At 44.6% G+C, this 27,708-nt stretch overlaps 1 protein-coding gene across 1 annotated transcript; it reads right to left on the bottom strand.

Annotated features, from left to right (window-relative positions):
- Positions 1–1,093: 1,093 nt before the first annotated feature.
- rps6ka1 (ribosomal protein S6 kinase a, polypeptide 1) lies at positions 1,094–27,708 on the bottom strand. Its single transcript, XM_068752264.1, has 22 exons — positions 27,646–27,708; positions 23,879–23,923; positions 8,283–8,399; positions 8,073–8,154; positions 7,422–7,502; positions 7,208–7,287; positions 6,853–6,959; positions 6,253–6,290; positions 5,813–5,955; positions 5,628–5,698; positions 5,426–5,514; positions 5,280–5,344; positions 5,094–5,196; positions 4,725–4,855; positions 4,508–4,633; positions 4,236–4,325; positions 3,996–4,154; positions 3,531–3,692; positions 3,359–3,435; positions 3,158–3,275; positions 2,944–3,081; positions 1,094–2,838 (listed from the first exon to the last, which is right to left on the bottom strand). Exons 1-22 carry the CDS (start codon positions 27,706–27,708, stop codon positions 2,716–2,718), a joined length of 2,208 nt encoding a protein of 735 aa, XP_068608365.1. The 3' UTR covers positions 1,094–2,715.

Raw genomic sequence — 27,708 nt, 5'->3', positions numbered from 1 at the left:
GCAATTGAACTGAACCACAGGGATGACAACTAAGACTCACAATGACAAACACAACCTCAAACAACCTTTTAAAGAGAGAATATAAGTAAATAAGACAACTAAGACTCACAATGACAAACACAACCTCAAACAACCTTTTAAAGAGAGAATATAAGTAAATAAGAAATTAGTTTAGAAAAACTCTCACATGTAAAAAGTCAGCCTCCTTTTCTACTCCTCGCAGGAGACCGATGATGCTTTCTTCTGTTCTATAATCAATATCCATTTTCTCATCTCATTCTGCTGCTGCAAGTTCCTGTGTGTGTGCTATAAAAAGAGCAGGAAGTCATTCACTACCGTATAAATTACTGGCAAGATGACGTCAAAGCAGGGAGCTGAGCCCCGTGGGAATAAATCCGGGTATAAATGCGTATCAGCATATGAATAATTAAATTTACTGCATTTCTCTTGGACATGCTCATATGCAGCACAAATCATCACGTCACTAGGAGGAAGATGAGAGAAACCAGCCGCTACTGTGTGAATGTTATACAAGCGAGCGCTGGTGTGCAAAGAGTCAGGCAGCGGCAGGTAAAGGAACACGGTGTTACTATTTGTTTAATGCTGCAGAGCAGAAATGGTTCACGGTATTAGTGCCAAATGAAAGAGGGAAGACATGGAATGTGATGAAAGTTAAAATGCTGCAGGCAAGAACAGATGGAGAGGCTCTGAAGCTGGAAGAAAATAGCATAAAGATAATACGAGCTGTGTCAATTGTGCATGAAATAAATAGAAATCTGGCATTTGATGCACCACAAATACAAAGATGACACTTTAAAGGAAATATGTGCTCAAAAAGTAGGTTACAACACTCATTACAGCTGCTGAATGAAGTATTGGGATTTGATCGACCTCTACATAAGACGCCTGCGCTTTACCTCCCTCCAGTGACCCAACTGTGAAAACACACACAAGACTTCCCTACAGGTAACTTTGCCTGGTGGATGGGGTGATGATGTCTTTGGAACCTTGTTCCTAAACAAAAGTGCAATTTATACAGCCAGTTAAATGCCATTTTAAGGCAGGAAGAAACCAGAAAAGGAGACAGTTTGTCATAGCAACTGAATTTTTATTATTTGTAAGATATAAAAATCTTCATCTTTATCATACAATAACATTTGAACATAAATTTAGTTAAAGTAAGGAGAGTTTCTGCCACCAAACAAGAATTACAATATAACTTTGATCCCTTTTGAGGTAAGACAGCTGGTTCATTGATTATTTAGCCATTCAGTTCTTCCCTTCCACATGAGTCTATTTCTTTCTTTGAAATATCATATCCAAGACTGTAGGCACCAAGATGAAAGCGGGACCTACCCCCCAAAGCTACACACAAGACTCAGTTACTCATTTTTAGGGTCCTGAACTCATCTGGAGTGATTGATATCCAAATAGTCAAAAGGAAAAGGCTGCTGGCATTTCTGTGGTATTAACAACCTGCGATTGGATAGTTTTTAAAGAGGGCGGGAGCCAGGAACTTACGATGGAGTCAGGCCGTCCTCTCTTTTTAATGTTCCTAAACAGGAGGATATACCTGTACAGCAAGTCCACAGACAGCGATGTGCTCGACAAATCCGATTTTTAAATCACCACTTCCTTTCAGCAAATACAAAGAAACACAAACGACAACAAAAGCAGCCAAAACAGGAAAAAAAGCATTCAATACATATTACCTAAAAAACACAGTGGCAAACAAACAAACAAAACAAGAAAACAAAGCTAATATAGAATTTTCAACATGCCACACTGTTTCCTTGGCAGGTTTTCTTTCACAGAAAGCCATCTATTTTATTGGTTTTTGTAGTAATAAAAATAACAGACATCTCAAAAGGTTGACCAAGCAGAGGAAAAGAGAGAAGTGGGGAAAGCCACATGACATCATCACATCACCGGACATGCATGTGACCCCTGCAGCATCCTGCAAGACAGTTTACACACTCCCACACACACACACACACACACACACACACACACGCTCTTTATAATGAAATGCAAGCATAGATTAACATCACACTCCATCTTTTCTGGCTGTACCAAAGCCAAATAGGCATTTATGGCAGAATTGTCTAATATTCTTTTTTTTTTTTTTCAAAAATATTTAACAGCAGTTGGACATACGCGTGTTCCGTGTGCCATCAGCACAGGTTGATTTGGCGGCACACCCGGTATAAAGCTCATCAACTTTACAAAAGAACAAGAAGACCGACGACGACAACAGGCCGACGGGCCGCGCAGCAAGCCGACAACAGATTAAAGCAACGGTAAGGAGAGAAAAATGTCATTGTCACAATCAAAAAAACATGGCTGCATCGACTCTGTGGCGGGTCATGCACAAACGCACATGCACCCTCTCCACAAAACGCACGCACAAACAGCACTAAGCTGACAAAAATCGACATCGTTTTTTTTTTTTTCGCCTTCATCGCCCACGTCAAACTTTACGATTGTTTGCCGGCCCGAAGGTGACTGGACGGCAGCTGACACGCCCAAAACAAGCAGGAGGAGAGAGACTACTGATATCACAAGTTGGAGGCGGGACGAACATCCACCGTTTCTTGGCTTGTGGAGACAGATGGACGCGAAGTTCCCCCCCGAGTGCAAGCTAACTGGGTGGTTGGAGCCAGGAGGTGCAGTTTTTGTTCAGTCTCCGTTGAGTTGACGACCTGTTTCGAATCTCTACAGGGAGGTGGAGGGAAGCTTCTTGACGCGCCTCTGGGCGAGGAAGGAGCTCTCGATGGGCTTGAGCTCTGGAGTTGGCTGGGAGTTCTTCAGGGCAGAGTAGGTGGCGGCCATTGCACCCTGTACATAAATAAGAGCGCAGCCGAAATAACCACCCATCCAGTATCTTTCATCCTTGGTATACCAATATAAATGTAATTATTTTAGAGATAAATAACTTCTAACCTTAACCAGTTTGGGGTCGTGGTGTGGGAGCTGACTGGTTGGAAGCTTGTCTCTCTGGATAATCCAGGGATGTTTGACGACCTGTTTAGCAGTCAGTCTCTGATGTGGGTCCACGTGAAGCATCTTAGACACCAGGTCCTAGAGGCAGCATTGGAAATGAGCCATGGCAGAGGAAGAGTTCTCTGAAGAGCACGAGTTAGATCTGGAGCCCTACCTTGGCAGCATCGGACACGGTGCCCCAGTTTCCTCCGTTCAGACTGAAGTGGCCGTTCCCTATCCTGTTCAGGATCTCATTCGGGGTGTCCTCGGGTCCGTTGGCGAATGGCGTAAAACTGGCGGATGAGAGAGACGCCAGAATGAGATCGGAGGGCAGCGGGGAAGAGAAACCTGCCCAAGAAGAAGCGCTGCTATTCACCCAGCCATCATGGTGTACAGCAAGACTCCCAAACTCCAGATGTCACATCCTTCATCGTAGCCCTGACGCTTCAGCACCTATAATGCAGTTCAAGTCAGTTTTAATTTGATTTTGAAACAATGCCGCATCTCTCAAACCCTTCCGACGTGAGGCTGAATGAAGGGCCGCCCACCTCAGGAGCGACGAAGTTCGCCGTGTAGCACGGCGTCATCAGCAGTCCGTTGTTGGCGCGCAACTGCTTAGCAAAGCCAAAGTCGCAGATCCTGATCGACTCTGGGTTCCCCGAGTCGTCGACATAGAGGATGTTGCTGGGCTTCAGGTCTCTGTGCACCACCTGGAGGGAGGAGGAGTTAAATGTAAGGAGCGACGAGTCGACAGCTGGGGAGGCACCAGAAAACGTTTAAAAAAGGGAAAACTGCTTAAAAAAGTCATTTTAAAAGCGGAATTGTCAAACGATTCAGATGACTTAATGAATTGATCACAAGGAGCCTCCATGCTTCATTTCAATAAACCAAGCTCAAACTCGAAGCTTCATCAGCTGAAACGTATTTACAGTTTACAGCTCCCAGCCCCCCCCCCCCCCCAAGTCACCCCGACGTGTTGTGCGCCGTTTGTCACCGTTTCCAGTCGTCCTCACCCCCTGTGCGTGCAGATACTCCACAGTCTTGGCGATGGTGTGAAGCACAGCGCTGGCCTCTCGCTCCGAAAAGAACTTCTGCTTGAGGATCCGATCCAGCAGCTCTCCTCCGCGCATCAGCTCCGTCACCAGGAACACCTGCTTCCCGTTATCATACACCTGCGACAAGCACACAAACGTTACCACATCGACCGTCCCACACCCGAAGGCGAGATGTAAAGCGTGTATCTGAATTCTTACGTCCTTCAGCGTTATGATGTTGGGATGCTGGCCATATCGGAGGAGAATCTCAATCTCCTCAGAGGGGTCTGTGCTGGTCTTATCAATCATCTAAGAATCCCAGAAACAAAAGTGAAACGCGGATCTTTATTTATGTTAAATGATCTAAATTAAAATTTGGAGCCTGTCATGTCTTTAAATGTAGGTTTCCTGCTTCGGGATGATAGCTGAGCTAATATAATGAGCCACGGTTGTGATGTGTTCTAGTACTATAGCCTGCTGTGTATTTCTACCTTGACTGCATACTCTGTGTTGGTGGATTTGTGGATACATCGTTTACAGACTGAGAAGGAACCCATGCCGATGTCTTCTTTCAGAACGTAGCCGTCGCTGAACAGCAGGTTCTTCCCGTGTAGCTGCTGCACAGGAAGAGTTGAGGATTGAAGAGCGATGGTGAGAGGTGATGGGAAAAACGTTTTAACCTCCTCTCGGTGTTTAAACAAATCTGACCTGAACCACCGGGTGGGGCTGAGGTTTGACCGGCTCCGCGAAGCCTTCCTCATCCAACAGAGTTGATGCGATAAAGCTGAAACCTCTAAAGAGCTGGTGGGCGCCGGCGCTGGGGGGCACGCCGGGGGAATCTGGAAGATATTCAAATCATGTTTGAGCCGATGAGATGAGATGCAGCACTTTGCTGTTTTACCTGAAGAGTATTTCCCCTCAAAACACGAGGGACGGACAGATGGAAACCATTCCAGCTAGGACTTTGGGAATAATAACCCACTGCAATAAATCACATGTCCACCGAACAGCATTCAGGAAGGACATGCAGGTACTAACAGTCATCTAATATACTGTAACTGGCCCAGGGGAGCCGACCTTTGGGGGTGCGGGAGGTGAACTCCGAATCAAAGTAGAAGGTGTCGTCTGGACGAGCCACCGCCGGTCTGAACGGTGGCTTCAGTTCTCTCCTGAAGAGTTTCTGAAAGCAACGCCACACAGACAGCGATTGATGTTTGTTCGGTGGATCGTTTATTAAGATACCCTCGAACAGCGGAAACTCACATTCCAGTCTATAGTGGAGAAGAAACCATGCCGCTTGATCTCCTCTGCTCCATCAGCACCAGATGCTGCAAAGCAGCAACAGTTAGCAGCAGGAAGCTTGACGAATGATCAGCGACACACAAATGCACGCACGTGTGGATACTGACCCAGTCTGTTGGCAGGGTTCCTCTTGAACAGAGCCCGGAGCAGAGACTGGGCCTCTGTGCTCAGGAACTGAGGCATTCCCAGTCGGGCCCTGAAGGGAAAGGGAGACGGCGCACAGGTCAGATTATTTCCACCGGGGTATTTTTGAAAAGCAACAGAATGTGGAAAAACTGGGCTTTTGAGTTTTCTTGTTCTTCTGCTCACTTCAGAATCAGGTTCATGGTTTCTTTGCGGTCCTTCCCTTGAAAAGGCAGCGCTCCGGTCAGCATCTCAAACTGGGAGAAAGCATACGATAATCCATCGGAGGCAGAATCATATTTTACAGCATGCTAAAAGGCTACCTATTTCATTTTTAGAGGGTTGCCTTGAAAATAATCCCTCCTGCTCACCATTAATACTCCAAACGACCACCAGTCAGCGCTGTGGATGTGTCCCTGCCTGTTCACAACCTCTGGCGCCATATACTCCACGGTACCACAGAAGGAATAAGCTTTCTTCTCGTGATCGATGGCTTCTTTGCACAGACCGAAATCTGTGAAACCAACATAATCAGCAATGTGTCAGCGAAAGACGAATCACGGCGCTTCAAAGCTCACAGCAGTTTGTTTTCATCCTTTATTGAGAGTGCGGAACTTCACTTTATGTAAATGATGGGCGATAAGTGATAAATAGAAAATGTGATGTGTAATCATTAACTTGGGGAGCATAAAGGTCAGCATGCAGATAACTGGAGTCAAGGCGATAAGGCCGTTTCCCTGCAGTGAATAATAAAGGTCAACAAGGTAGCTGTGTGTGTGTGTTGTGTGTGCGTTGTGTGTGTGTGTCACACCTGTGAGTTTGATATGTCCCTCCTCATCAAGGAGAATGCTAAAAAAAAAAAAAGGTCAAATGATTAAATTATGAAGGTGTGAACGTTTTACCCGTGAAGACATACAACATTGCAAAGGTATGTTTTAATGACAGAGTGGGGGGGGCATTGAGGTTGATGAATGCATATCAACCTTTGGTGGCATGGATGCAGCATAAAAGAAGAAATGCAATTCAGTCTGAGCAAAAGGAGGGAAAAACTGATGCAAACAAAGCACGGTGCAAAACTTTCAAAGGCTTTTCAGCTGCTTAAGGACTGAAGGTCACATTCGCAGGTCTAAAGGACAAAACACAGCACATTTTTGTTAGGAAACATCATGCTTCAAGTTTAAATGCTGAATAAAAAAAATGCAATTGGTGTTTTTAAACTGCAAAACAACAGAATAAAGTAAAGAAAGCACTGCATAAAAAAAATATTTCATTTTCTGCTTCAGGCATGCAGCAAGTTTTTCATAAAGACTACAACAATGTGTCTTATTACCAAAATATATTTAATATGCAAGGTGATGTGAGAAACAGGAATCACAAGTGCAATTGTTTGCATCTCTTTCTGTGCTCTTACTTCTCAGGCTTGAGGTCCCTGTAAATGATGCCCAGGCTATGGAGGTGGTCCAGACCTAAAGCCAGCTCAGCCAGATAAAACTTAACATCCTCCTCTGTGAACATCACCTGCGAGACAAAGAAACGAGGACGAGCCAGAGAAAACAGTCAGATTACAGCATCATAATTAGAAAAAGGTCGCGGGACAATTTAGTTTAACCCATTCGTCTAATTTGCATGTTTTTTGGTGGTGCGAGGAAGCCAGTGAACCCACTCAAGACATGGTGAGAACATGCAAACTCCTCACGGAAAGGCCCTTAGTCGGATTCGAACCTGTGACCCTTCTTGCTGTGAGGGGTCTAAAGAAACGTCCTCACCTCTTTGGAGAGTCGAGTGAAGAGATCTCCTCCTCGGAGAAAGTCAAGAATCAAGTACAACTTCCCTTCAGTCTGGAATGCTACAAATACACACAAGTGTCAAACCGTAAATGAGAAAACATACCTGGATTTCAAAGCAATAAGACTGTAGTGAAATCAGTAGGTCCAATAAAACATGAAAGGCTTAGTGAGGTGAAGACACAGGCGGACTCACCATAGTGCAGTTTGACGACAAATGGATGGTTGACATCTGCCAGGATGTCTCTCTCCATCTTGGTCCTGACACGATCTCTCACTGGATGACAAGTAAAAGTGCAAACGACTTACACAGACGTGCATCAAGTGAAAAAAATAATAATTACACACTTCAGCATTTGATAAGGTGGTTCCACTGCAGCTGAAAACAGACCTAGGTAGAGAATCTGTACATCTGCGTACTTTACACAACATTCAGGGGAAGCGACGGTGAGAAAAAAAATCTCATGCCCTGATGCGTATCAACTATCGACGGCATCGGTGCACAGGGGTCACAACATGCAGCTACGTATCTGTACAGGAAAAGCAAACACCCTCCCACATGAAAGCGAGGGTGCTGCCACTCGAGGAGAATAAATCCATTTCAAAAACAAAAGAGGAAGCATTACGAAATGATGAGGCTCGACTTTACTGCAAAAGAAAAGAAGCTATGCAACCTTTTCAGACAAATAAAATACCAGATAAAATATATATTTTTTGGTTTTGCATGGAAAATGCATACAGCCATTAGCAGCATATTCTAGAAGCTGGAGGCGGGCGTTTCAATATCAAACATTTGGCTGCAGATCAATCCTCACCCAACCTGACAGCACGTAGCGGGCTGCTGTACCTTTAAGTGTGGCTTTCCTGAGGACCTTCATAGCATAGAGCTGGTTAGCGTCGGGAGGGGTCACCTTTCGTACCAGAAACACCTGCAATGAGCACAAACACAACACATCTCAGATCTGGGGTTAAGATTCTGAGAAAGGAGGGTGAGCGAAAGTGCAAAGGAAGGGAGTAGCAGAGATTATGCGTGCGTGTGTGTGTGTGTGTGTGTTACCTTGCCGAATGACCCCTGTCCCAAAACTTTGAGCAGTTCAAACTGGGAGGCGTCGGCCTTCTCCGAGCCCTCCTTGACCACATGGGTGATGTTGATCTCCTTGATGTCTCCATCTTCCTAAAGAGAGCAAAGGGACAAAGGGACGGTTTGACGAAGCAGTCAATGATCAAAAAAATTGAAAAACCGACTTTCCTTTCAGTTTGTGCGGATTTTGTGTTGACACAAAATTCCAACAGAGGAAACACTTGTTCCTTTCCTAGGAGCGTGCCTTGCTGTAAATCCCACTTCATCAAAAATCAAAAATAAACATCAGAAAGGGGACGCAAAGTCCAAAATTATTATGTGTGCCTAAGAGTGAATGATTTCACCCCCTCGGATGCTTTGTGTGTTGTAAGTGAACATTATCTTCAAACAATGCAACCAGCCATGTTGCTGGACACAGGGCGTAGCGATGGTACTTCTACAACTCCACCACATGAACAATCAGCTGCTGATCCTGGCGTCAACCTCACCCACAGCAAATCCAACAGTAAGCCTCCTGCAACACAAGCCTGCTGCAACACAAGTCCCCTGCATGATGTGATTTGCATGTTTCAGCTTTCTGGCAATCAAAAACATTTGTTCTTGTTTTTGACAGAATAAACTGATTAAAGTTGTGAATTTAAAATGAAATCCAATCATCTGTCACTCGCAAAAGTGACTTGGATAATCATTATTATGGATTCTGAACAATCAACACTGGCAGCTGCTGCCTCAGGCTCCATGGCGTGGGACTTTTTTTTTGACAACAGGAAACCAGAATTGGTTTAACACGCAGGCTTTCAGCTGCACGTCCTCCTAAACAGCCACCGCTAACAGCCTGCAGTATTAAACCACTTCCCCGATTGTTCATTAACACTGCAAGCATAAAGCCAAAGCCGCTGACTGCTCTCTGGCTACTGTTCAAGGCGCCAACATGAGGGGAAGTCACTTTACCGTCCAGCTGTTTCTTGCAGCAAATGAAGCGTCGGCGCCGACGCTCGCTGCAGTCGGAGAGCTGCAGCCGCGACAGTGAAGGTTTTTGCTCTTTTTGGGCAGGTAGAGGGTCAGCAAGCGGCTCAGGTTAAACTTTTTCTTGCCTTTCTCCATGTCAGCATTACCCATTCCTCTGATTCACCGTCCTACCCGTGTCCATAGCACGGCAAACACCGCACCGCCTCACATAAATCATCTTCAGCATCACTCATCTCGCCATAAGCGCACGCTAGACTCATGACAGAATGGGTTCTGCGGTAAGAAAGTAAATGAAAGAAATAGACTCCGCCCTTTATCTATTCTCTCTGATGAGGCTTTCTGCTATAATTGTTAATTAACACATCTTCATTTTCGCCCATCATTCCTTCCTCTCCTCCTCTTCGTGCAGGTCTGATTATTCTTGTGCGTCCTCAGTGACTGGCTGCAGCTGAAGTGAACTGGAAACGACGGGGGCAGGAAGGAAGAGCATGCTCTTATTCTCACAGTCCTGCACCCAAAGTGTCACAAACCCAACAACAGCTAAACACGAGGCACCGCGCTTGAGGGACAGACAGAGGAAAAAAGAGAGACAGAGTGCTGGACGGGCATTAAAATAGCACGAAAAGAGAAAGCGAGGTAGAACTGTGTCACGCCGTACAGTATGCTTCTGTCATGTTGTGTTGAAGTGGTGTGACTGCAGAACCTAGCTTCCCTTCACATGCAATTCAACAGACACACAAGCTAGAGGAAGAGAGGATGGAGGTGTCCCCCCGCTCAGTGTCAACACGGCAGAGACGATTTCGACAACTCACCTCCTGCAGATGACAGAGACGTTCCTGTCCGAAGCCAGCCATCCCCCCCCTCTTCCTTCACAGAATGGTCTATTCCTGCTCATCCTGTGTCTTAAAACGGCTCTCACCGGTCCCCCGAGTACCTCGCTCATGCTTTTCGTCACTCCATCTCTCACTTTATCACACATAAATAACCTCTTTACTGAGAGGGAATTGGCCATTGCGTACCCTTGTAAATAGAGCACGGGTCGATGGATTTTCCTAACCTAACGGGAGAATAATCGCAGATCTAGCTGTATTTGATTAAACTGCACTAAAATCTAAACACATAAGCGATTGATGGATTCAATTTCCAGAGGGAAGAGAAACAGGTGTGCTCCCCTAATGTGGATAAAAGGCAGAGATAACACTGGATACAACAATAGGCAGGACTGTGTTTGCTTAGCAAGGGAGGAGCTGCAGCACAGGAGCAGTGGTCAGCGCTTACCTGGGCTCTAATACCAGCAAGGTCCTTCTCTATCCAGGTGATAGGAGACTCGTTCTGGGGGGTGGGGGGGGGGGGGGGGGGGTTAGGATTAAACTTGGGGTGAGGGGTTGTGTTTCAACAATGACATTAAAGTAATTAACAAAAAAATGCATGCAAGTCAAATTTTAGCAAAGGTTTCTTTCCAGTTTACAGAAATACTGCACAAGAAAGCAGAACTTACACACACACACACACACACACACGATAGAAAAAAAAAAAGTCCAATGGTGAATGTTGCCTCACTACTGACAGGAAAGCTCCTTTTCCTCCAACTTCCTGTTCTACACACAGAAGATTGGACAGGAAGGTTTTCATTCTATTTGTGTCAGTGAACAACGCGTTGGGTGAACTCTAGGCTTTTACGTAACGTTCGTGCTGCGAAAGAAAGTGTTAAATGTGCCGGTAAAATGGAAGAACTAAGGTTTGCCTTGCAATAAGTCAGCTAAACTGTAAAACACATTTCAGTATTTGAGGAAGTGGAAGTTAAACACACCCTCCCATGTTTCTGGGCACTTCACAGCTCGGACAACGGCAGCTCAGCAGCATATCCACCCGTACCAAGGTAACCTCTTCTTGCTCCTACTCCTACTCTCCTTGCAGAAGCTTCATGCAACTCCCCGTCCCATAAAAACATCCATCACCCAGGCACCACCTACACCCACAGAAATTGAGGTAAAAGACAAACAAAACAAAACAAAAATAAGCATCGACTTGCCTCTCCTGTGTGAGTTTTGGTGCGAAATAAGAGCCTCCACATGTCTGCGTGCAGATACTTCCATGTCACAAATTCACCTCTGTGTCAGTTAGCTAATGGCTTCTGTGGCCAATACCATAATGAGATGTCATTACACACGGCAAAATAGGAAGTGAAGTTGGTTGCAGATCAAGTGGAAGTGTGTTATCATTGGTAGAGAGAAAAAAAAGAACTGCTTTCTTAGAAGTGACAGACAAAAAGAGGGGAAAAAAACTTTACCCAATTTGATCTGAAGTCGAGCAAAATATATTCACTTTGCATAATTAGGCCACCTGTATTCAGCGTTGGTGATTACAGAGCTCCTGCTGGCAACTACTGTGCAAGTTCACACAGAAGAGGAAGAATGTGATTGCAATCTGATAAATGATTGACAAGATACAGAGTTCTTTAAAAGAACAACAACGTTTGAGCCCGTGTGAAATACATTTTTTGCTTTATTGAAAACGAAATTCTCAGCCTCGCAATTAAATCTAAGCTAAAACGAAGTGCAAGAAGGCCACTTTTAATTCGAAGAGCTGCATGCGAGACGGACACAACATGTATTAGACAGTGTAATGGCCTTTGCTTAACACAAGGGGCCAGTGCAGGGCTACAGAGATCAGCGGTTTCAGACAGGAACTTATCCAAAGAAAGGGAATGTGGACAGTGTCAACCCGAGACTTCTGCAAAATCTCACTCCCTCAGATCAAAAGAACACGAGACAAAAAGAGCAGCATTGAGGGAGTGTGGATGAGGTTGCCCCGGCAGTGAAAATAATTGTTTAATCATAGCAGTGAACAAAATGTGATCCCAAATCCAGAATAGGCGACTGCATAAACGATGAACGCACACAGAGGGAAACATCCATCCAACAAACTGAAGCCCAGTCTCATTAGTGGGAAAACAAATATTCTGCATCGACTTATTTCAGCGTGAATGCACAAAGACACACCGCACAGTCTGTCTTCTGCAGCGCTACTTGGACTATCTCTCAGATTACATAATTAACTGAAGACTCTTCATAATGTAGGCAGCAAATCAAAAATAACATGCCAGTATGGCTATTTTTAAGAAGCACTTAATAATAAAATGGCTTAAATTAAGCATTTCAAGTCGTGACTTGAATTCATTTCTGATTGTAATTCATTAATCTTCATCACACTATTGCCAGAGGGCTGCAAGTAAAAATCATTATCTACTAAAATAATCAGACAACTAAATTCTAGATTAAATAGCGAGTCAAGGGACTGTGCAAAATGCCCATTTCAATTGCTCAGAGCCCAGGAAGGCAGCCAACGAATGATTTCAGATTATTTATTTCAGATTCTGTTTATATTATAACCTTTTTTTAAATAATCAGGACAGCAGGTCCAATGGACAATTTGTCATGAGGAATCAAATCAAACTCTTGAATTGGTCGTTGTACTGAAACGTATGTCTTCATATAATGCAAATTATGTTGTTAAGCAATAGGCGACAGTTCCTAGAGACTTCCCCTTTGATGAACAGGCTGTTGGGATGACGCACCTTATCTCCATTTGCCCAACTCCATCTCCATCTGTCCACCTCCATTCTGTCCTCTCCCTGTTCCATTTGTTCTCACACTTTCTTTTTGCAGCCTTACAACGCCTTATGTGACAACCATAACTCAGAGGCTGGTGCAAAAACAAAAGGACAAGGTGGAAGAACTGGGAAGAGGCGCTGCTGTGGAAGGACATTAACCTCTTATGAATGCAATTCTGAGACATCCCATCATCGAGCTTTAAGAGGCAACATGTTCTGAGCCGATACCTCGACGGAGGTTTTAGATTAATCCCATCTGTCTCGTCTGCTGTTACAATTCAATCTCCAACATACACATACAAATGATACAAGAAGAAAATACTACTGCGACAAATAGGATTATCAAGAATCAAATATTTAGCATGCCGCTTGTTTTCTATCAAATACGCCTGGTAACAAATGTGGATGCAACAGAAAAGGTACCAGAGGAAGCATAGGATTAGCAGAGATGCTACAGGAAATCCTGCCCTGGCATATGTAATATTAATAGCACCGGTGAGAATAGTAGTAAGATGATAGGCAGCACGGCTCTGCACCAGCTGACATCAGGCCATAACGGCTTTACGTTGTACCCATCGTGGCAGCAATGGGCCAACGGGGACAGAAATGACAGGAAGTGGTAAAGTACAGAAGTACACTTCTAATTGTTCTAGGCTTGCCAAGATTTAAAATCTTAGAAATCTTAGGAAACATGACAGTCATTTTGTTTTGAATGTTATTATTAACTAGTTTTTTTTTTTTTTTTTTTTTTAATCTAGCCAATTTATTTTTAGACTGAATTGGTATTTTAAGATTCCTCAACAAGTAAAATAATCTTGCTGCATGGACAGATCTTTCACTAGCAAATTCAGTATTTCTTGCATCTTGTACTCTTATTTTTTGCAGTGCAGGAGAGATAGATGGGACACAGAAGAGTGGATGCTGGTAGTATAAACAATGAGGTCATCTCAGTTTAACCAAGATGGCTCACTGCTGTGGAAAAGTGCAGTACTCTTTATCACCATGTACAGACTGTAGCTACACAGAAATACTCAACCCATCAAGACACAAACAATAACATCTGCAGCTTCTTCTCAGGCAAATCCTGTTTCTCTGTCATCACGTAACTATTCCCACTCTCCTGGGTCAGATTCTTCACACCAGCCATGGAGAGTCTGAAATAGCAGCTTTGTAGCTTCGTCAATGCTTCCCGTTTCCTCCCTCTGATGGTTCCGCTCCTTCCTTAAATATCAACCTAACCACTTGCCAAAATTGTAAACACACCTGGACTTCAATGAAACTACTTGTGTATCCTTCATGAGCTCTTGAGATATACGAGTATGGACTTCTTGGAACTTCTAAGAAGATAAGATGGGATCTTTATGAATTTTCATGAAGTCCCCGTGTCTCAAGGGATGCATTTATTTGAATTTCATTATCGCCTTATTGATCGTTTTGGCCTCTTGGCAACAAGACAACAAGCGTTCTGGTGAAAGTATTAAATCTATAAAAAACAGCTCTGGAATAAACTTTAACTCAAGGGTACGGTATGCGTGTTGTTAATAAAAAAAAAAGGACAAAATATCCAATATTGTGTGCAATCAATATAACAGGGTGTTAATATGCTCAGTGTTTGGCATTATGACTACCGTTCAGGGGAGGATTAAATGATTCATAGCATTTTAAATAAACTGACTGAAGTGTGTTGTGCAGTAAATCTGAATTTCCCATCCTGCATATGACAGTGTTGCCATTGCGACCAGAGGTCAAGGGCTATATACCCCAGGGGCGGGGGGCGACACTTCAAACTGCTGAGACGTAGAAACAGATGAGAGAAAGATATACCGGTAAATAGAAAAATACAGATAAAACACACGAGCAACGCTCATAGTTTAACCAGTAGTTTATAAGGGGGAAAGATACGTTTATAATATAATATATATGCGTTTTTAAGAATAGATGTTTGACTAAATCAAGAGAAACAAAAGAATGGACAGAGCAGAGCAATCCACTGACATCCATTTTAACGAGAAGTACAAAGCATGAGAGCTACTGGTCAGAACATTTATCCTTAATCGGCGCTGAGAGGGAGAAGTGTGAAACTATGGCAACTGTGTTACACCATCTCCCTTTCTCCCAGCATCCTCGTTGTAAGACACAAACTGGACCCAGAAGCAAGGCCACACGAGCATGCAGGATATGTTTTTACATGATGCCTTAAAGGCTACATTTGCACGAAAAATTATACTTTTATGCCTTCAAATTCAACTTCCATACACGACTTGACGCCACAATTCTCCTCACACCATCAATCCTGCACGAGAACGACTTTGTCCATGTCTATCCCAGAAATGATGCATTATGATGGCCTTTAAAGGCCAGCATTGTCGCTTAAGAGTCCAATATCAAAGACAGATGCACACAAAAGGGAATATTAATGAGGCGGTCTCTTTGAGAAGTCCAATGTAATGTAACCACATTGGTTCTAGTGTACTTGTGTGTATGTGCTTGTTTGTTGCGTTTGAAGCCAAACATCACGTATGAATGAAAATCCGTGCTCGATGAATTAACGAGACGCACGTGCATATACGTTTTATTTTTTACCATAAACCATTGTGCTACTGGCTGCATAAGTTGCAATCAAGGCTTAGCGACGGCACAAGGACACAGTAACCATGACAACTAGGGCCCATAGCAGTCATGAATGGATGGAGGAGGGGCATGAATAGATGGATGGACCATGAATCTGAGGGATGTCTGATTCAAGTCTAGTAGGTTATGCCTCTGTTCTACAATGATGAAACACACTGGATTTCTGGATAGATTTGACCAGTACACACACACACACTCAAAAGAGCACAATACAAGCCAAAGACTTCGAGTCCCCTTATAGCACCAAGGCAACCTGGGTAATTGGGCAGTAAACCATATCCTGTGTGTGTGTGTGTGTGTGTTTGTGTGCCAACCATCACCATGATTCACCTCAACTGCTGCTGCCATTAACATCAGTTGTCTGTTTATGAAAATCGTAGATAAGAGGATACTCACTTGACAGGCGCTTCAATCAAACCCGACCAACACCCCCCAAAACACACACACACACACACACACACACGCACACACACACACACACCCCATCTGGGCCTGCAGAGGCAATTATACTGTAACAAGGTCTGTTAGTTGCTGAATAGAATAAGGGGCCATTTTAATTTGTGTTAAAGGTTTGTGGAGAGGCTCGATCGTATGAGCATAACCACAACTCTCTGACGCACACCTAACACGATTAGAGTGAGTGAGTGTGTGTGCGCTTTGCTTGTGCCTGCATGTAGATAAACCTAGATAATAGATTTTCTTTTCTTTTGCAACCTGAAAATTAAGTGTGTGTGTGTGTGTGTGAGAGAGAGCGAGAGAGAAAGGGAGACAAAGTCCGACCCGCTTGCGTACAGAGACTAATTTTCCATTCCGCACTCCGAACTGACTGACTTGCCACTCAGAGCTGGGAACACTTTGGGTTGTTAATACATAACAGAGGAACCAGACGTGGGTTAAAACAGTCAAAGGATTTGCATAGCCCCGTTCAGTGAGGCGTCACAACGACAAAAAAATAATAATTTGGTGCAAGATTCTGACTTTTCCCCAAAAAGCAGCATTGAAAAGGTTTTTCAGCCATTCTTTGAGTGGCAACCTTCACCCAAAGTAATAGACGTTTGGCTCATAGCTAAAGCCGAACAGGGCGGCTCGGTGGCGCAGTGGTCAGCGCCGTCGCCTCACAGCAAGAAGGTATCGGATTTGAATCCTATCTGTGTGGACGTTCGTACGTTCTCCCCGTGTCTGTGTGGGTTTTCTCCGGGTTCCTCCCACCTCCAGAAATATGCGATTTAGGTCAACTGGTTACTCTAAATTGTTCTAAATAGTATGCGAGTGCGTGCGTGAGTGGCTGTTTGTCCCCGTGATGCGCCGGTGACGCATTTGGGGTGTACCCCACCTCTCGCCCATATCGAGCTGGGACAGGCTCCAGCAAGTCCTGTGACCCGCAAAGCGCAGAAGCGGGAAAAGATGGACTAATGCCGAACAGGAACAAACTGGACGGGACGTTTAAGGTCGCCCCCCCTCTGCAAATCAGTCAAACAGCCGGGGTCCCTCTTGCCTACAAGTCATGCTGATGAATTATACTTTAGAGAGGAGCGCTGCGGAGTAGTGATGAAAGATAGTGAGAGGAAAAGAACAGGACAAACTGTACAGAGGAAAATGATGAAGGCTTGTGACGTGAGGAAAGGAGGACATCTTCAAGCCTCAGTGCCTTTTCTCTTTTGGCCAGCCAGTGTGTGTGTGTGTGTGCGTGTAGGTGTGTGTGTGTCATCAGGGCTCCACTTTTGGTCCTCGTTTAAATTGCTGTTGGTAAACCAGAGACCACTCAATGTACCACTTAGCCAGAATCCAGAGACTATTTCTACTGGTTGTCACCAGGGCGGGTCAACGTGACATCTAGCCAGTAACGCCATTAATGAATATTTATTACTTTATTTTACATGCACTGTAAATATATTTGTTATAAACTCGCTGAGTGCTTCATGCAAACTTGTCTATTAGTTTTCAGGTCAGATAAACTGATCCAACCACAAACTCCTTGATTTTCAACATTGGACCAATATATGCATTTATTACAGGAAATCATGATACTGGAGCAATTATTTGCCATTATCCGTACAAGGAATTTTCAATGTTAAAATACAATTATTACTATATTTTTCCTTGTTACTGAACATTTCAAAGTGATCCAGAATCCAGGATCTCTTCTGGATCATCAGCAAAATATAATCATCTGTTCCTGGTAATATACACAACAGTTCCTGAACTTTTTTTTTATCAAGATCCGTCCGTAACCTTCATCTTGCTAACAGACAAACAAACCAATGCCGGTGATCACATAACCCCCGGCTCGGTCGACGAAATAAATGATACATTCTTTAAAGAGTGCGTTGTATGGAAGTTTTCATTTCATTGGATTTTCTATCTGTGCAATAAGTTAAAAGCTTTAAACTCTCATGGAAGGTACAGTAGTTGAAAGAAAACTCCTGTTACACTCATCTAACAAATAAAACGCTAAAAGTGTAATCAGGTTGAACGAGTAAATATTCAAACTTCTCACACAGGTAACTTTTAGTGAAAGAAGGGACCAGAATAATTGTAGCTGTGCCTCTGTGCCTTGAGCTACTTTCATTAGCTCACACAATCACCATCACTTTTAAGTTTGCCATCAGACCTTGAAATCAGTTTCCAGGATGTGGCTCGCTTGTGCAGACTAGATATATGCAGCTCTGTGGAAATATTTAAACCTCGTCGGCATATACCATCTGGAAAGGTCTCACGAGTACAAACTTAAAATTCGTCTTTAGCTTTTCGGAATTTTGCATCCACTACATCAGCATCAGTAAATTCTAGTGCTCAAATAAAGCCATGTCGATAGATTATTTACTCTTCTCAAGCAGAACGGGATGAAGTGCGATAAGGAGTAAACTCGCAGTCATTTGTCTCGCAACACTAGATTAAACTGTGATGAGTCTATTCAGCTTTCACTGGAGTCTCAAAGGATCGGCAGTGACAGAAACTAATTTCATAAAACAAGGAACACTGATGAGTTTTTGTTTTGTTCTTTGCACTGGAGATTCATGCATTGGTAAGCTAGGAAGTGACAGGTAAATAGAAACACTCTGATGATGCATCTTTCCGTAGCGATATCCTCCCAAGAAACAAATGACTTACAAACACCTCAGAGTTTTAAATCATGTCCAACAAGGAGGATTTTTTTGGGAAGACAATGATGAATTTTCATCCAAAAAAACCGAGCTGCAGTTTAAGACACTTATTACGTTATATAATAATATGTCAGGCAATAATAATATATTATGGCACCACATTTGCATGATAGGTTTGTTGTTGTTGTATTGCACCCATAGTTGCAATAGAACTTACATCTCTACGGCAATTAGGCAGACATTGTTTCACAGGAGAGCCTTGTGTTGAGCAGCACAATGACGTTCTTCCTCTCTCATCATCCTCACCACCTTCTCCCTTAGCCTCATCCTGTGTCCCTCCTTTTTTTTCCTAGGCTGCTGCAGTCTGTTCATTTTAGCGTCAGTGCAGGAGGAAAACACGGCGTCGGTTTATAATAGGATGTAAATGCTACGGCCTCGTCAACGTTAAATTAAATAAATATGTGTACTTCATGTTAACACACACTTGTCAACTTAGGCGACCAGGGTAGAATTCTTGGGAGGGATAAAGTTTCATTTTCAACATGCCCGGAGGCAGGATCAGCCATCTTCACTAAGGAAGAGCGAGTCAACACACCCCAGGCAATAATTGCGTTATATTATTACCTGCAGAAGAAGCTGTAGAATCATCATGTACAGCGTTCCAATGGAAAAACACAGCAAGCACCCCAGAGTTGTAAAATATAAAGAGTTTTCTATATCTTATCAATATACGTCCTCACGTATATTGTATCAGTGTTATCCCAGACATCCATCTTTACCTTATGCTGCATTTATAGACTTATTTTTTATCAAAGATTCATATTCAAACAGCACAACAGGATACTTTAAACTCTAAATCCAATATTATGACAGCATCATCCTCTGGCACATCGCCAAATCAGCGGAATTTGCTAAAATGCTGTTAGCGAGCAGCAGTTGTGATTCAAACGATCGGCGAGAAGTGAATTTCTGCACGGTCATCCTTCATGAGCGGCTCTCGACTCGCTAGATATAGCAGTTAATCGCATCCGCAGGAAATGAAAGGAAGCACTGGGGTATAAAAAGGTAATAATGCATGTTGCTGAGGGAGGTGGGACAGCGAAGAGCAATGAGCTCCGTCGCCACAGAACCCATCCCAGAGGCTTTTAACCGTCCGAGTCCTGAAAGGACGGGAAGCCAGCGGCCACATCCGTCACATCCAGAGGTGATAAAGGAATTCAGTCCAACAGAATTAAACACCATTACATTAGAGGCAGAGATGAATCCTACACCGTCTCTGTTAGAACTGCGGCTTGTGCGTGTGTGCGCACATCTGTCAGCTAACCTCCTGGAAGTCTTCTCGCAAAGTGTGAGCAAAAGGCAAAGCCATCAAAGCTATTAAACGACAGCGGCGACAGAAAAACAAATGCTACCAAAGTACTAATCGCTGAGCTTACAGCCTGCAGTCTGCTGTTATCTTGCCGGGTCAGGATGTGTATGCAGAGGTGTCTACGCATCAGAGTACACAGAGGCCGCATCTGCAACAAACGTCACCTCCGTCTGCGACCATGGTGCTGCCGGCATCCATCTTCCGCTGTTAAAATACGTTTTTTGTTTTAATCAAAGTCAAATTTTCTATGGGGATGTAAGCGAGGGAACATGTGGTCACAGAATACACACATACGGAGCGCACAATGCTACAGAGCTGCAATAATTTAGGACCAACACAGTACAAGACGACACACGTGGATGCAGAGAAGCCCCCCCCCCCCCCCCCACCTTTACATAACACACACACACACACACACACGGAGTAGACCGTGATGCAGTAGGAGCATGTTAGGCTGAAGCCTCCCAGTGAGACACAACCAGATCAGCGGCAGGAAGCTCTGTGCTCCTTACCTCCCTCCCCCATTCACAACTCCTCCCTCCAACCCTGTGATGGAATGTGCAGCGTTCAACTCCATCAGGCTACAAGGCGTGTCCAGACCATGTTAACACAGGCCTTACTTACCGCCTACCGGGGACACTGCCAAGCAGATGTCGACACAAATGCGTTACTGCTCTTTAAATCGCCACAGCATTTGGAAATACTTCTTGGAATTCTTTGAGAACTTGTGAGCAGGAACGGAAGATGACTAGGGAGGAGAACCACATTCTCTGTGGTGGCAGGTTATTTGCTAAACACAAGGGAAATGATGGATGTGCTCCTTGTTGCAATCTCAAACTATCAGGCACTCCGAATGCTGCGATTTGTTGCGACACAACTGCGCGAGTGCGAGTTTCACTTGGACCTCCTGGCACAGCCAAATGCCGAGGCCGTGAAACCATCTTGTGCAAAGGAGCCCAGTAACCTCACAGAAATGTCACCACGAGTCAGCAAAACCTGAAAAAGATGGGAGGAAGTGGAGCGATTTAAAATGCTATAATGCATCTCGCCAAGAGGTGAAATGAAAACAGTCCTGCAGGGATGTGAGCCAAGAGAGAGAGAGAGAGAGAGAATCATCTTATGTGGGAAGAGAGGAGACAATGAGCGGAAAACCCAGCTTTGCTTTCTCTTCATTTGTCCTCCTGCCCTCAAAACCATTAAGGAAAGTTCAGTGAATTTACCAAACTGAAAGCCTTCAGCCCAACAGCTGCAGCACAACTACTAATGCTCCCATTAACAGACAGACATGCAAAACGCGAGCAGACAGACAGGAAACAGCACGTCAGCTGACTTCCCTTTAAGAAAGCATATCGTCAGGGCAAACCCTTCGTACTTCTTTCCAGTCTTTAGATATCAATCTTTGCATCCAACTCCCTGCGAGGAGGAGATGGGAACGCATCTATTGTCAAGAGAGGAGCGCAAGTGTTTTCTGCCTGTTTGTATTTCTCCTCTCGTGTTTTCCAGCTCCTCCACAGACCACGTCTCCAACTTCAACAACCCTTTACTGTCTTAATTAGAGTCGCTGGTGGTAACTTAGCAACCAAACCTATTCACAAAGAGGCAGGGAGCTGTACTTTGTTGTCAGATATGCATACATCCTCCAATACTGCAAGAGCAATTATCTTAGCATGGGAACAAACAGGCTATTATTTGCTTGAATCCTCAGCGAGCACCGCCTCCCGCGGTCAGGAAGGACGGAACTTGGCGCGTTAGGGCTTCCAGACCGATTATGCATACGCATTTATCTCCATCCATAACACAGGCGCCGTAGAAGACAGCCTTTTGGAATGTGTGTGTATGAGAAATGCCAAATAATTCAAGTGCAACTTCGGGTTTGTCAAATAAAGCGAACAGTTGTCCAGCCTACAACATACAGAGAGATTCACACCGTAGCTTACGGTTACGCAATAACACACAGACTTAGTGACTCCCCCCCCCCCCCCCTTCCTGACTTGTAAGTTCTGCGGTGATCTACGGTAGCCCAGAGGTCAAAAAGCTCATCTTGTGAGCTGCAATCTCCGCCTACACTCTGTGTCCGGTGGTCAATATTTCATCAGCCCTGGAAACACTGAACACCAAGGCAGCACTGACGTATGCTGAGGCCTGTGATCTAGCTGAAAGGTGCATTGGACTACAATAAGGGTGAGATCTGCGCCAGTTCCCGTCATTCCCAACATTCCAAAAATGCATCCACAACGCCGTGCTATTCCGCCACTTCCTCCCGGTTGGTTTACCGCATGCCGGCTCTTCTACCTCTGAACTGTGAGACACCGTTTGCCGAGTGACTGGGGGGCAAACCGAGCGAGGACTGCATACGTCTGCAGTTTGTTGCTGCCGTCTCCCATGCTTGATCAGTTACACGCCTCTTGCGCTCTGTCATTTATTCACCATTCTCTTGACTCAGTAGTTTTCCCTCTCCCTCTCAAGTCAACGGCTCGTTCCCTGGAGTCAGCGGTTCATTCGCTCGACTAGAGAGCCCCCTGCTAAAGTGACAGCGCTCCATCATTTGATTATCCCATCAGTACATCTCACATGTCATTAACAGATGCCGCGTTGTCACACACAGAATCAGTTTTCAAGCGTTTGAATCTTTTTTTTTTTTAAGTGGAACAGAAATGATCACAGGAGGGGAAGAGGCCAAACGGAGACAAGAGAAGAGGATGGATTTGTCTTGAAGAGGATAACAGTGATAGGGTCAAACATTTCCTCTTGTTTAACCTTCTAAAAGGTCAGTTTTTCAGTTTGATTTGACTCTTAGAGTATCTCCAGACGAAACAAGCAGTTCAAACATCGCGTTCTCTCCGAACTGGCCTGCGATCCTTCATCTGATGAAACATCTCCTTGCAACCCTTGAAAGGCTGCGTGTCTCATAACCGATTGACCGATTTTTAAAAGCCTCTCGGAGGTACAAATTACACGGTGATATAATAAAAGGAAGAGGCAAAGATGCAGGGAAAAAGATACTTGGGCATGAGAGTAGTCTTGACAGTGCGGCTTACCTTGCAGTCACCTTTACCATCTGGCTAATGGCTCTGAAGAACTTCGGGCAGAATGAAAGCAGTACAGCTAGTCATGCAATTTGTTCTTGTGTGCTCAAGGACTTTTACACAATATGAAGAGAGAAGGGCAGAAAGACAGAAAAGGCCAACGAGGGCTCATCTAACATTAGTTCATCTACTTAATCTCTCCCTCAGTCTTAATCGTTACCATTACCCCCCCCACCTCCACCCCCCCCCGGCAGGTCTAGAGGAGCCAGATTACTCCCACGGCTAGAGTAGATAACAGCATCCATTATCAGAGTCCCAGCCTTTAAACTGCACCTCGGCATCGACCGCTGCAGTGACAGGTTTCATCCGACCCTGGGATCGGGGGGGTTCGGGGGTTCAGACGCTCCCAGGAGAGCCGTGATCCGATGCCTCAGAGTGACAACATTTCATTTTAAGTTAATAAAATAACTATAAAATCATGTCCAGAACACATGCAACATGGTTTAATGCATACATGTCCTTATTTTATTGGCCCACATTCACCATGATGCACAATGGCTAGGCTGGCTCGATCCGCCCCGCCCACACACTGGTCCAACACATTAAACGGCAACCAATCAATGAGTTCTGAAGGTTGTTGGAGCATTCGCTAAATGAATAAATCAAAAGCTTGCAGACATGTTCTACTAAACGTCCTAAAATGAAGATTAACACATGAATTTTGCACATAGCCTGAATTTTTGCACCGTGTTTAGTCCGTCATGCATGTAAAAAAAATGTCGAGGCAGGTTTTGTGTCATGTTTATCTTATTGGACTTTAAGTCACATTTGTTTGCGTGTGCCGCTGAGATGCTACGTACCTTGAGCGCAGGTGTGACGCCGTCCTCAGCGGTGCTTTGGCCATTCTGTCAAGAAAGCAGATGTGACAGTCAGTCAGAGCGTGACACTGCAAACATCATGTGTGCTTCAGCGAAAGGGAAGTACAGAAAGACAGAAACAGGAAAAAAAAAAAAACAGTGATATTAGCAAGACTGTATTGGTGGCAACGGTCGATTGTATGGATTGTTCTTCTCCTCCAGAGGCAAAACTAATATTCTTATGCTGACATAGAAATGCAGCCTGTTCTCCTGTCGGTGCACCATGCTGATTATCATTTGTAAAACCAGGCTCAGACAAGAATATTTGGAAATTCAACACGCTGTGCATAACAGCGTCAGCGCCAGACTGAATCTGAACATGCAGCAGAACTTCAGTCAGATTAAGGGATCATTGACTATTGAATTCTTATCAATTCACCGGAGCAGGAGTACGTCGCGCTAATCAGGAAACAATTCACTGATGCACAATTAATTTTTATATGAAGAGAATTCAGTTTGTTGAAATGTAGACTCTCTCATATCGCTTTTACACAACCAACATGTAGGATGAACAGTGTGCCCTTTTGATGATGTATAGTGTAACAAGTCTGAAACATGTGAAATAAATCTATGCGGTCCCTCCACTGATCAAAGGAAGCCAGATTTCACATTTCAGCCGAGACTGAGAATACCCCAAACAGCAACGCCTCCCATTTCCTCTTTGTTTTTCCATTCTCAAAGGGGCGACCCTGACGCCGTTTACTTCCTCCACGGCCTCTTTCTTCTCCCTTCCTCTTCCTTCAGACGGCACATAATGGGGACAGCCACAACACAATGACAAGCAGTGGCCTTAACAATCAAAAGATTTGTCTCGCTGAAGAAAAATAATAAAAACCCCCACCCCCCCCCCCCAAAAAAAAATCTAATTTCCCCTCTCACTAACAATTTAGGAAACATTCTCTTCATCCTCTTCTTCTTCAAAAGCTAGAAATGTGTGCGATCCGGGCATTTTAACAGATGGATCTGGTTGGACTTCAATCGTGATCTGCAGGGAGAGAATTAAATGAAGGCCATAAAAGATGCAAGATGCTCTGCTGTGGGATGACACTGGAGAAATGGAAAAGATTTAGTGTCCGAATGAAAACAAGCAGTTCCAAACACACTTTGAGGAAACCAAAGGGAAATCTTCCCTCCTCGCTCCATATTCCGGATCTTTCCTTCCGTGCGGCGGCTAGTCTGGTTTAACCCAATATGGTGAACACCGGCGACGGGAATCCTCGGTGTGGGTTTGTGCACGGTCGCTAACGCCTCCCCGATGCTGCTGCTCAACACATTTCAACCTCATTAGCGTTGCATGGCTAATCCAAACGGCCCAGTTAATGGTGCATTCCGTCCCCTGGGCTTCCTCATTTGAGAGTGCAGGCATTCAGCCGCACACACACACACACACACACACACACACAGATAAGCCCTGTAAATATGCTAAATAATTCTACAAACAAAATGTAAAAAACACGTGACGGGCTGCAGGAAATGACAAAAGAGGCGCACGTTGGGGTGGAAGACATTTAGCGTACCCTTTAACAGCTTTCCTCATCGTTCTATTAAATGAGCCTGACAGAGCTTTTAATTTCTCACAGGACTCCTGTACGATTGAAACCGAGCAAACATTCTCAGAGTGGTGACGCCGTCTGCCTTTGGTAGATAAATCTGTGTTTTAACAACGTGATTGCGGTAGCGCCGTCGTGTAACTAGGCAACGAGGAAATACAATAACCAATGTCTCGTCTGCACCTGTAATCCTATCGCACTACACTTCTCGTAATCTCCCTTGCAAGAGAGTATCGACAGCAGCTCACATTACCAATGTCCAGTTATGGCCAGCGGACTATTTCTATCTTGAACGTCCCACAACCGGAACAGGAAGACAGGAGAAGAAAAAAAAACACCTTTAAACCCTAAAAGTCCAAAAGAATAATCAGTCTCTCTCTGGGGTCGCTTATCAAGCGGCGTGTTGCCTTCCCTTCCTGACATCTCTGACCTTCAGCCCTGCTCTGGTGTTCCACAGGTCACACCCAGATTAGCCACAAACTCAGCCTACACACACACACACACACACACACACACAAATGCAAGTGCACCACTGACCGCACCCGGCTGGAAAACAAGGTGCGCATTCTACTAAATCCCCTTTCACCTCCGCACGGCTGTGTTGTGTAAACGCACCATAAATCTACACTTGTGCAATCCTGCAGCATCCAGAACCCAAACTTGCTCAGCATCGGCTTCGATATCACGTGACATCACCTTTTGCCGACAAGAACTTCCTATCGGACAAAACGCCCTTTACTTTCCAGAATCAACTCTAAATAGTCTCTCCATCCGGCCCATCTGCCCAGATTCCCACTGCTGCATCCTGTCTAACTCTCCGCAGGCTTCCTGCAGGCATCGCCTCCAGGCTCACTCTTTCTGCCGAGTCAGTCTGAGCCCTAAGGTGTCTCTCTTGCCCCCCCCCCCCCCCCCCCATCAGGAAACAGAGTGTGCGGCCGGCTACTAAAGTTGGCGACGTTGAAATCAAAGCTGGCCATGAGAAAAATAGAACTCTCCCGACAACATACATCACCTCAATATTTGCACACAGCATCTTTACCGGTGATGTCACAAAATGTGCTTATCAGGCAGTTGGGAGCGTTATCAGCATTAATATCCGCTTCCTTCCCAGTTTGAACTGGCCTAATGAAGCGCAGGCTGCTTCCACACAGCTCGCGCGTTTGCTGATCATAATCATAAAGGTGTTTCTGTAATACGCACAAAGCAAAGGTCTGTTCAAGAGCCCACTGAAGGGTTCATCAGAGCAACACGGGGGTCGTGGTCAGGGGTTACAGACCTCCCTCCAACACAACGTCAAAGATGGAGGTATCGAGAATCATTTTTAACGAGCCCGCCTACTTATTATTGACCATGATTTAATGTAGAAAGATGCAGATAAACTAGAATCGTACTAAGAGTTTAAATTCAATCAAGCTTAATCCAAAACCAGACTCATTGCCCTGTAGCCCTAATTTACAGGGTGGATTACGCCGCATGAGAAAACCAGCAGATCCAGATTTTTTTATTAGGATCTGCTTCAAACTGATTTCATGCTAATCTGTTTGTTAGTTTTTGCTGGAAACTAAGAACTAAGCAGTTTTGCTCGGCAACTTCAAAGCTAAAAAAATAAATAAAGTGGAAAACAAAAACAAAAAGTAAGATATGATGCATTCAGGTGAGTGTTTACTTGCTGCAGTAGTACTGCAGTACTAGTAGTAGTAATCACACTTGTCATGACAACATGGCTTTGAACAGACTATTTGACCCAGGTCACAGGTGAGACAAGACGGTCATGATGAACACAGATTGGGATTTAAACGTGCGCGTGTGCGCGCGTTAAACTTTAATGGGAGAGTGAAGCGTCATCCAAAAGCTATGGAACGTTTATTCTTCCCATGTGGGCTCACCCTGATCCGGAACACACACAGGACACACTTTATGAATCATTTATCAAGTCCATCCTCAGCTGCGCGCAGAGTGTGAATATGATACTCGATGGTTTTAATAATTTAACTCTTTGACACTTTCTTTTTTTATAGAGAGACTACTCTCACCTTCTGTGGTACACACACACGCACACGCACACGCACACCTTCCTTCAACTTTATACCTCAACCGAATTCAGCTGCACAATAATTGGACAGAGCATATAGACGTGCGTAAAAAGCAACGCGTCGTTACCTCGGCTTCGAGCTGCACCAGCTCCATCGTGGGCCATGGCTCCGCGATTTGCGCGAGAGGCAT

The sequence above is a fragment of the Brachionichthys hirsutus genome, chromosome 18 (genome assembly GCF_040956055.1).
Source record: "Brachionichthys hirsutus isolate HB-005 chromosome 18, CSIRO-AGI_Bhir_v1, whole genome shotgun sequence".
NCBI lineage: Eukaryota > Metazoa > Chordata > Actinopteri > Lophiiformes > Brachionichthyidae > Brachionichthys > Brachionichthys hirsutus.
This window is presented reverse-complemented; position numbering and strand designations above follow the sequence as displayed.